Source organism: Zingiber officinale, chromosome 5A, assembly GCF_018446385.1.
Source record: "Zingiber officinale cultivar Zhangliang chromosome 5A, Zo_v1.1, whole genome shotgun sequence".
In the NCBI taxonomy this organism is placed as follows: Eukaryota; Viridiplantae; Streptophyta; class Magnoliopsida; order Zingiberales; family Zingiberaceae; genus Zingiber; species Zingiber officinale.
In genome coordinates this window covers 128,953,432-128,964,142 of record NC_055994.1, presented here as the reverse complement: position 1 = coordinate 128,964,142, position 10,711 = coordinate 128,953,432, and the positions used below count along the sequence as shown (strand labels likewise).

The window sequence follows — 10,711 nt, the reverse complement described above, 5'->3', positions numbered from 1 at the left end:
TAGGAAGAGAAAGACGTGGACGGCGGAAGAGGACGCAGTGCTGGCGGAGCACGTTCGGGTTCACGGCACGGGGAATTGGGATACGGTGCCAAAGAGCACCGGGCTGGCGCGCACCGGCCAGTGCTGCCGCTCTCGGTGGCTCAACACCCTCCGCCCCGGCCTAAAGAAGGACGGTGCTTCCTTCTCCAGAGACGAGGAGCTCCAACTCTGCCGCCTCCATGCCGCGCTCGGTAACAAGTGGTCTCGCATCGCTGCCCAAGTACGTAGCTCGTCAACAATTCCTCTGATCCCTCTGTTTTTTCTCTCTCTCTCTTTTTTAATTAATTATTTCTCTGGTAATCGATATGGCGCAGATGGCCGGGAGATCGGAGAACGAATGCATGAACTATTGGAAAACCTACGTCAAGCGATGCCAGCATGCTGGTGTCAACGTCTACCCTCCCGAAGTGCAAGACGCCGGCGGAAAATCTGATCTCCACCAGCCCCAACACCAAAGGCAAAAGGTCCAGAGTTCTCCATTGCAGCCGCCGCCTTCTTCTTCTTCTTCTTCTTCTATGCTTCCTCTGGAATATCTTAATAACCCCGTCGTCGCCGGTTATCGTGGGCCGGTGACGGTCCTTTCTCCTCATCTCCCAGTCACGGAAGAGATGCAGTTGCACAACGGCCAATTCTTGGCGTCGCTCTCGTCGGACCCGAGCATTGACCGGAGGAGCCTGCAGCCACAGCCGTTTGAAACCGCGGAGGGATTTGACTTCGAGAACTTTCGGGATTTGCCTTCGACGACTTCTATCAATGTCTACCCTCCGGAGGAACAAGAAGCCGCCGGTGAACCTGAACTCAACCAGCAACAAGACAAAAGGCACAAGGGCCAGAATTTTCCATTACCGCCGCCGCTGCCTTCTATGCTTCCTCTTGTCTCTCAGATGCCGCAACCACTAGTAGCCGTTTATCCTGCGCCGGTGACGTCCTCTCCTACTCCGCTCCCTGTCACGGCAGAGGTGCCCTTGCACAACGACCAGTCATCGGCGTCGCTCCTGCCACTGCCATCGGACCCGAGCGCTGACCAAATGAGCCTGCAGCTGCAGACGCCTCCGTTTTCGGGATTTAGCTTCGAGGACATATTGGATGCGTACCGAAGGGTGAAGGGCATCTGATCGGCCTTCTCCGGCTAGTCTGATTGGAACAGGACTGCTGCCGGCGTCCTACGGTAGAAAACTTCAGTTTCAGCAATGGCTTTCGACGATCAATTTGTACAGTTTGAGCCCTGATCAAAAGTTTAAGATAGAGATAGCTTCTCTTTAAAGGGAGAAAGGAATAAAGTTTCTATAACAAATACTTTATTCATTCTTTGCAATGGCCCTCTATGAGAGAATATACTGTTAAAATGCTCTGTGTAGCCATGAAAACTTGCACTAGTTTAGTAGCTTGTACCGTTGCATTTATAAAGGAAGTCTCTTTATTCCAAGTTATTCTCCAATAGTTACTTCGGAAATACCATGTCTTCTCAATTGATTCAAATGTAAAAAATTTATGTATGTTTCAGATCAATATCCTAAATTTGCGTCAGATTTGTGTTTTGTTATGGTTTAGGGTTTTTGACACTGTTGGATTTGATTCACAGACAAAGGAATTAAGCTTTTCCTGACTGCATTTAGTCACATCCTAGTGAGAAAATTGATTGTCTGCCTGTTATTTTCTATGTGGGAAGAAAAGGAAAAAGATTAATGTATCATGTGGATACTCATCAAATTTAGCTAACTGTTAAATCTGAAAGATAGAAAGTTATCTGCCATGAAGAGTCATGAAAATCATACCTTCTTGCAAAATATTCTTCAAGCATGGAATATATCACATCTAACAGCTTGCCCACATCAACTGCTCCTCGAGAGAAGCCAAACAAATTAAAGTGAAATAGATCATAAATCAAAACATGTACACTAACTCTGCAGTTTATTACCATCAGTAATCAACCTAGTAAAAATAGTATCGAATTAGCCTGATAGAAAATCATTAGCTTAGCCACGACAAACTTTTCTTTTAATGGCCAAACTGAATGGAAGAACAAAATACTGTAAGCTAAAACAGCAAGTTTCTTTTGGTCCTTCCTTTTACTACCATGCGCGGGAACCTGAATAAATGTATGCATGCTGATGAAGAAAAAGTGCAGTTCAGCATCAAAAATCTGAAAGTAAGGTTGCAGGCCAAGAATTTATCTTAGAAGAAAAAGAAAAAAGAAAAATACCTTGAAAGGAGTGATGGAAGTAAAGGAGAGATATTGACGCGGCTCAATCCAAATAACATGGCTATTCCAGCATGCAACCATGGTTTCAGATTGAGACACGCCAATACCTCTTATTATAATATATCACAAGCACTCACACTGCTATCGAATGTCTCAACCTCTTATCTTAGTTTCCTTCCTTCTGCAACCCCAATTAAGTTGGATTCCAGAGCTTAAGCAAGCTGTTCCCATGGAAGGAAGGAAGAAAGGAAGGAAAGAGAGAGTTTAGGGAAGAGGCAATGGAGCAAGAAAGAAGAAGCTATATATATAATGGAAAGAGCAGCTCTGTCAACAAAATAAAAGTTAAATGAATCTTAATTCTTCTCCAGCTTTTATGAGGAGCATCTTCTTCTCTTCAGTTAAAATTTCTTGTCAAAGCCTCAGGATGCTGGGTAAAGTGAAACAAGGAAGGATTGATGGGCCCATTGGAACATGCATGATTACTAGCAAAACCAGATTTATTATTCATGTCTTTAAGGTTTTGTTCGATCCGAACTGTGCTTAGCTCGTGAAGTAAATACTTTGTTCTGTACAAGTAATGATACAACTCTAACACGCTGAGCCATGTTCAGTTTTAACCTTGCACGCCTAACTTGTTCCCTATAATGCTTTGACCACATGCTGTAACTTTTGAGTGAAAGGAGGTGCTTAACTTTCTCCTTTTTTATCTTTGTAAACTCGAGTTTCTCCGAAATTCAAAAACAAAAATTCGAGGGAAAAGACACACGTATTCAAAGCTCTGGAGATCCGAATTTAATGACTGTTTTTAATGAAGTGACCAAAGCTTTTGCTCTCGGTGGAATCTGGAATGCATAAAACTCTGTAACTTTTAGACTTTAAAGTGGTTGATTGTTTTCTTCTTTGTTCGATGACAGTGAGTTTTTTTTTTTTGGTTGGAAAAGGAAAAGAAATAAGGAGAAAAAATAAAGGACATCGAGCTGCAGTAACAATTGGCTAGGAAGGCGAGGCTGAATGAATTGATTATGGATGGAGTCAGAGAGGGACTTAGTAGATGTGGTGGTTGGGTTGCATTAACTTGCAAGGGAGAAAGGGACCATCACCTCACAGTCACAGGGACAGAGCTACATCCTCAATATACTGAACATATGCCTCCATATTTAATAGCATTCAGTTCTCACCACCAGCTTCTGCTCCAAATTTATTAACTTCTTCTGTTCGAGGTATGGGCTAGCTCTCGACTCATATTCTTTTAGGTTAATTCACAACAAGTTGAAAACAAAAATTACAACTTGGTGCAGCAGATTTAGTCTGTTTGATGTAGTGTGTGTCAATAGGAGCTCGAGGGAGTTTGGTAGATGACTCCTCTGTGCCAATGGAATGAATGCAAACTCAACCATCAAGAAAGTGACAGTCCACAAATTAAATTTCTCTTCTCTGGCTTAAACTGCAGGGCATGCAGTAGCTAACATGGTGGCCAGTTAATGTGCAGGAGCAAAATAATTCTACCAGTTGGATGCTGCAATTCCACTGCGGCAAACATTACAAGAATTTTCAGGGAAGAACAAGTCACTGAAGTGCGATAGAACGGTAGTGGAGTGATTGCTTACTGGTGAATGAGGGGAGGAGCATTGAATGGGATCGCGCGAGGTGTTATCTCCTCCAGCACTGAGGCAGCTCTTCTTGTGGATCGATTAATTAAAGCCATAGGCACTGTTGATGAAGGAGCCTTTTCGAGTGGTCCATTGAGTTTTTTTCCCCACTTAGTAATGATTTTGTTTTTGTTTTTAAATTCTCCTACATGATTATGAATTGCAAATCTTCATTTAATTCTCCGTTTATATGTGACACTTTAATTTACTTCAGTTTTGATCAACAAATTAAGATGAAGTATTAGGAATGCCACTGAATATTACCACAACAAAATCAAGATTATCGCTAAATTTTTGTTTATTCACCCAAATATGAATAGATTTATTACTTCTCCAACTCTTGGTGACATCAGAAATTCAAAAGACTAATTGTAATCTGCAATAACTGGGATAAAGAAATGATGGTTCTTCTCTTTGATACGAGCAACTTCAGTATAATGCACAAGTTTTGTTAAGCACAAACAAACAATATCAGAGTTCATTGGACATTTCAACCAATGGTTACAGAATTCAACATCCTAAGAACTAGCCATCATCCAAAAAACTAGAAGTGAAGTTACTGAAAAATTTTAAATTAAAATTTGTTCGATAAATCAAACATGATTACATGAAAAAATAAAATTCTCTTTACTTTTCACATTCGAGGAAAGGGATGAGAGCTTGAACCGAGGGGATGCTTGAGCATGAAGGAAGTCTTCTATCAAGTCTTTCTGCAGCAAAATTTAGGCATATGTTGCTGAATATGTAAATCTACAAAATGTAAATCTACAGTTAGAAAGAGCGAATTAAAAGGATGAACTTGTTGTGAATTGTTGTATATTGAGGGATCATTGAGGTGGGAATGGATACCTTTGGAAGTACTAAATGGGACAGAAGGATGCACATCACGGCCTTAACTAGGCCCGGATGAATTTATGGGTTATTCTCTTGTCATTCTCTTGCCCATGATAGTCTGGTGGGACTGTGATAACAACTATTCCTAATTTCCTACCTTAGCATTTTCTGAAAACATAATTTTTTAATCTTATTGTTTCTAAACTGATAGACTTTGACAAATCTACTAGTGAGAAGAAAAGGTCAAAAGATCTATCATCATCGGAATTGAATATGTTTGTTGATCTTTGAGGACTAATCTCTATCTGACTTGAAGTTTCAACCTCCAAATTCCACTCGAGGCATAACTCAACAACAATTTTCTATTATAAAGTTCCAAACCCCACAGTTGAATTTTGTTTAAGCATGACAGACTCTAATCGCCTTGACTCGGTTACATATACAGATTCAAGAATCGAGTGACCCTCCTTCCTGGGGTTGTATTATTCTTGAAAATTGAATGTTGAACATTAAAGATTGAAGTATTGCCATACGAAAAGTTCCTGATTACTTTTGACGCGGAGGGAACTACGAGCACCACATGACATGAACAGGGCTCGGTCAACGTGAATCCTAATCAAGCCGAGTCAAGTCGGAATTCAATTCGAGTTGGTTTAACTCAGGGCGAACTCATATCAGATCAGATCAAGCCCCCAAGCGGAGTTTAGTTCAGTTACAAGATAAGGGAAGGAGACGTGCTGATTACAAAGATTGTGTCATCTGTACTAATAGTTAGTAAATAATTCACCTTTTGTTACATGATTACAAAGATTATGTCTATTAGGAATCCTTTCAATATAAGGTAACAGTGTCATAACGGGCAGAGCCAACCTGATAGGAGCTGACTCAACTAAAACCGACTTGATCGCCATCCAATCTGCCTGAACACATAAAGGAGTCATCCATTCCATCCCTTGGTCTTGAACCGGATCAACTTTCTTGTCATTAAATTTCAGATCGCTTTGGCGATGGAAGTCTGCATGCTTCATTAATTCAGATACCAAGTCCAACTGCAAGTGGGTCACGGCATGTCTTGCACATCAAGTCGGGATAATGACAGAAACCCTCAACATGCTTTGAAAAGTAAACGCTCGTTCATTTCATGCAAGTTGAAGTCAACTGCGTGATCAAACTATAGCAGTTTATGATTCGTGCAGGAACAAGAGGGAGACAGAATTTGTGATTGACGTCGATAAAAATTCCTGATTCGTAGTTTGAGTTGAGCATCAACTATGTCACTCAAATCTTACTTAGCTTGTGTCCACCATGGTCGACTAGTTTGGACAAAGCCAACTCAACTTGGTCGAGCCTCACTCATTGACTCGTGTCCACTCTGATCAAACCGTGCGATTGGATTTCTCGATATATATATTTGTTGCTATTAGTGGAATGGAAAAAACAATTAATTAATTCCAAAGAAAGGGAAATAGGAAGGTCATAATCATCCTAATCAGAACAAAGCTGAAGGGGGATGCATTTGGCCTCGTGGTCCAAATCACGAGCACCCCACTCAATCCAACTTGTCTCTCGTCCCATCTCATTCACTCCGAAGGTTGCTAATATCGATCGACTCAAGTGATTTGGATCAGGTCAGTGAGTTAGATCCATCATCAGGACTTTAAGAGGATCCCAAAATAATTTTTTTTAAAGAATTAATTAAATTAAGATGTGTATGAATCAAAGTGAGGTGGAAGCAGCAGCTGCCTTGAATCTTCCTCTGAGTGTTCCCTATATAAACTCTTGGCGCGGCGCAATTTGTACAGAAGTCAACCGCACCTCTCTCGTTCTCTTTCTCTTCTTCGATTCTCAAAGTCAGTCATGGATGGGAGCTGCGTGGAAGAGGCATCCAGCGACTCTCTGCGATACGATATCGTCGACGACGGCGCTCTTCGCAGAATGGGCAGTGGCCTCGGCGTGGTGTTCGACCCTGTTCCGAAAGGAGGAGGAGGCGGCGGGGGGATGGAGGTGGAGTCGAGGAAGCTGCCGTCGTCCGGGTACAAAGGCGTGGTCCCGCAGCCCAACGGCCGATGGGGCGCGCAGATCTACGAGAGGCACCAGCGCGTGTGGCTCGGCACGTTCGCCGAGGAGACAGAGGCTGCGCGCGCGTACGATGCCGCCGCGCAGCGCTTCCGCGGCCGCGACGCCGCCACCAACTTCCGGCCGCTGGCGGAGTCCGACGAGGAGGCGGCGGCGGCGGAGCTGTCCTTCCTCGACGCGCACTCCAAGGCCGAGATCGTGGACATGCTGCGCAAGCACACCTACCGCGACGAGCTGGAGCACTGCAAGCGGGGCGGCGTGCTCGGGAAGAGGAAGAACCCCGCCGGCGGGTACCGGAAGCCATCGCCTTCGCCCAGGGAGATGCTGTTCGAGAAGGCCGTGACGCCGAGCGACGTGGGGAAGCTGAACCGGCTGGTGATTCCCAAGCAGCACGCGGTGAAGCACTTCCCGCTAAGTCTCCCTGCCGGCGGCGGCATCGGCAAGTGCGTGTTGCTCCACCTGGAGGAGGACGGCGACGGGAAGAAGTGGCGCTTCAAGTACTCTTACTGGAACAGCAGCCAGAGCTACGTGCTGACCAAGGGGTGGAGCCGGTTCGTCAAGGAGAAGCAGCTCAAGGCAGGGGACACCGTCAGCTTCTGGCGGTCCATCGGGCCGGAGAAGCAGCTCTACATCGAGTGGAGGAGCAGCGCCGCCGAGAGATCCCGTCAATCCGCACCTCCGGCGGTGAGGTTGTTCGGTGTCAACATAACGGAACCGCCGGCGGGCGGCTGCCAGTTGTTGAAGAAGCAATTCATAGAGGTTTTGTAGTGTGTTGGGATGATCCATCATCACCTTCAACTTCTCAAATTGACAATTTGAGATTTGTACATTGTCAAAAAACACTACCTCAATCCATCCTCCTCATTCTCAAATTAATGTATACAAATATATAAAAGATTGAAATTAAGATATAGTCGAAAGATTAAAGAGTATTTTGTATTGGAAGAACAATTAATGTGCCGAACAATCGAAATCCCAAATCAAAAGAAGAAGAAAGCATAGAAATCAAGTTAGTCGATCCCAATAATTCTTGTCAAATGAGTAGACCGGAGACCATTCTGGTTAGTCATAATTTAATTAAGCTTGGAATCACATCAAACCTTAACTATATATATATATTTTGTCTTTATTTTAAACGAAAGGCAGTTTAGTTATTAGAGGTATCAAACATGAAACATGTGGCAGAAGAAAATTATAAATCGTTTACGATCGAGGTCAATTGCAGAGTTGAGCTACGGTACACAGTTGCCCCCACCTGAGTCCTGAAGGATGCATGTTCCGTCGCGTCGCGTCGCGTCTGCGCAGAGCATTTGCATGAGCCAGCCTTCTGGATTGCTTAGCAAAAGTGATTACCATGAATGTAAATGACATAAGATTAGCTAGCGGCTAAGTGATTAGGAATGGAATTTTTTTTTCAAAAATATATATCCGTCGAAAATTATTGATGCATTCTTAAACCCTAAGCCGCCATGTTAAATTAATGTGGAAATGGAGTGGGTTGGTAATAAGGGCAATTAAAAACGACAATTTTGTCGATTTTTGGCATCTCCAGAGCAGGCTGCTTTCTGCACTTGTATTTGGAATCTGAATCACGCATGCTGTTGACTTTATCTCAGACACACAGAAAACGAATTTAAGGAGGAAAAAAAAAAAAAAAAGGAGGAAAAGTAGAAACGTGTTCTATTATGCACTCACGAAATGAGTTTTCATCGCTTCAGATTCCAAGGTTGACACAAATACACAGATAATCAACGCTTCCCATTTATATTTGGATAAAAATCAAAGGAGCAGTTGGTCGAATATTATTTATTATTAATTGAGCGTCTCATCGTAACGCGGATGATACTGTGATTTCTAAAACTGCACCACTATAACGAAAACGATTCTGTTACAACTTAATAATAATAAGAAATAAGCTGTTTATAATATTAATATTGCTGAGTAACTTAGAGTGACCAGTCTGACTTAATATTTTTTTTTTATAAATTATTAAAATAAATTAAAAACATACTCGTAATAGATTATCTTTTATTCTAACCATTTTTTTATCACCATTTTTTTAACCACTATAATATTGCTCATGGAAATACGGTCTCAAGGATCATTCAAATTGGTAAATGATGACATACTTATCATATGAAATCATAAGATCGAACCATAAGATTATTGGGGCATAAATCTCTAAATTTTGTGTACCTCATCCCACCACCACTTATCCGTTCGACTATCGTGATTTACCTCTCTTATGATGACTTAGAGTCGGATGCGACGGGAGTATTGAGGATGAGTGATTTCATCTTTTTATCACATTGCTCATGGAAATGCATTTATGATTCATACTTGTCTAATATGATATTGATGTGTTAAACAATATTAATTATTATTGACGAGAGGAAACTCGATGTGCCAAGTAAACTTTTTTTATATTTTGATCATTTGTATTAATAGCTAGTCATTATTGGTAATTTATCTTTTCTGTATTGACGTAGGGACAGATTTATAAAACACTAGCTAAGAACGAACAAATTATTTTTTTACCATGTATTAGAAGTACTATAAATTATAATTGCTACACCATACTATTACTATTACTATTATTATTATTATTATTATTATTATTATTATTAACAGAGGTGAAGGAGTAATGTGGTAGAGTAGCTAGGACTATTAACTTCTACCATAATAGTTAAAATAAAAATATAACTCACGCAAAAATAAAATATCTTTTTAATAATAAATAAAAAAATTGCGTTCCCAATAAAAAAAGAAAATCCTTTTAAGCTGACCATTGACATTGCATGTCCTTATTGATGGTTTAAATGCTCTAATTATATGTTATTAATATTTATGACCAAGTTGTCGACTAAACAAGACGTAAGACTACTTTTCCACAGATCTCGAGAAGAAATTAGGTAATTATCACGCTAATTAACTTTAGCTGCATATAATAGAACTGGTATCTCTAATATATATATAAAATTAGGTACGCGCGCGTCATATGATTCTGATGACGTCATTTGAAATCTGTACCAGCCATATGTTATCTCCGTGGATTTTGGCTGAAGAAAAGTCCAATAAGGATTTTTCTCAAATTAAATTAGTGATCGAGGCACAAGGTTAACGAAATGTTTATTGAATTTTTAGAAGCGTTTAAGTGAGTACGAGGATATTTTTAAAGAGTTGTGATATGCTGAAGAAAACAATTTAAGGAAAAATTTAAGAATAAATATATATATTCATAGCTTATCATTTTATTTTTTTGGACCACATCATATCATTTTACGTGTTTATTCTTAAATTTTTTTTTAAGATTTTTTCCTTAAACAAATTATTTTTCATTTTCAAAATATGAAAAAAATATTTATGGTTGAAAACAAATTCATACCATATATGGATCTTTATCATTAGTCTCCATAATGACAGTGAAGTAGAGAAAGAAAAATAAATGGCATCTTTCCTTTCCATAGATGAGACTGTGTCTGTGCAACAAAAAGTTTGCATAATATCTTTTCTTTCCATACAACATTATCTCATAAAAAAAAATATAGAATTTAATATTACATATTCATTATAACAACATAGTTCTCTATTCACATTCCTTTTAATATTAATACTCATTATTAAATATATTTTAAAATATTATAATTATTATTATTATTATTTTAATAATAATCTTACTTTCTAAAAAATTAATTTTACTATTTAAAAAAAATAATATTAAAATTTTCAATTTTTGAATAAATAAAATTTAAAAAAAAACACACACATGGTGTAATACCATATTTGCTTGAACACGTTCTAGTGAACACAATGATGTTAACACCAACAGAGTGTTATAACACTTCATTAATACATCTATTGCGAATGCACTAATAATGAAACACTGCAGAATTAATTTCTTTCGGTGGAA

General features: G+C 40.0%; 1 protein-coding gene and 1 long non-coding RNA gene across 2 annotated transcripts; one reads left to right on the top strand and one right to left on the bottom strand.

Annotated features, from left to right (window-relative positions):
- Positions 1-278: 278 nt before the first annotated feature.
- On the bottom strand, positions 279-2,513 carry LOC121981728. The gene is made up of 2 exons (XR_006111915.1): positions 1,815-2,513; positions 279-1,264 (listed from the first exon to the last, which is right to left on the bottom strand). It is a non-coding gene; the product is annotated as an uncharacterized LOC121981728 (long non-coding RNA).
- Positions 2,514-6,518: 4,005 nt separating this feature from the next.
- On the top strand, positions 6,519-7,755 carry LOC121983232 (AP2/ERF and B3 domain-containing protein Os01g0693400-like). Its single transcript, XM_042536186.1, has one exon. It carries the CDS (start codon positions 6,583-6,585, stop codon positions 7,567-7,569), a length of 987 nt encoding a protein of 328 aa, XP_042392120.1. The 5' UTR covers positions 6,519-6,582; the 3' UTR covers positions 7,570-7,755.
- The last annotated feature ends 2,956 nt before the right edge of the window (positions 7,756-10,711 follow it).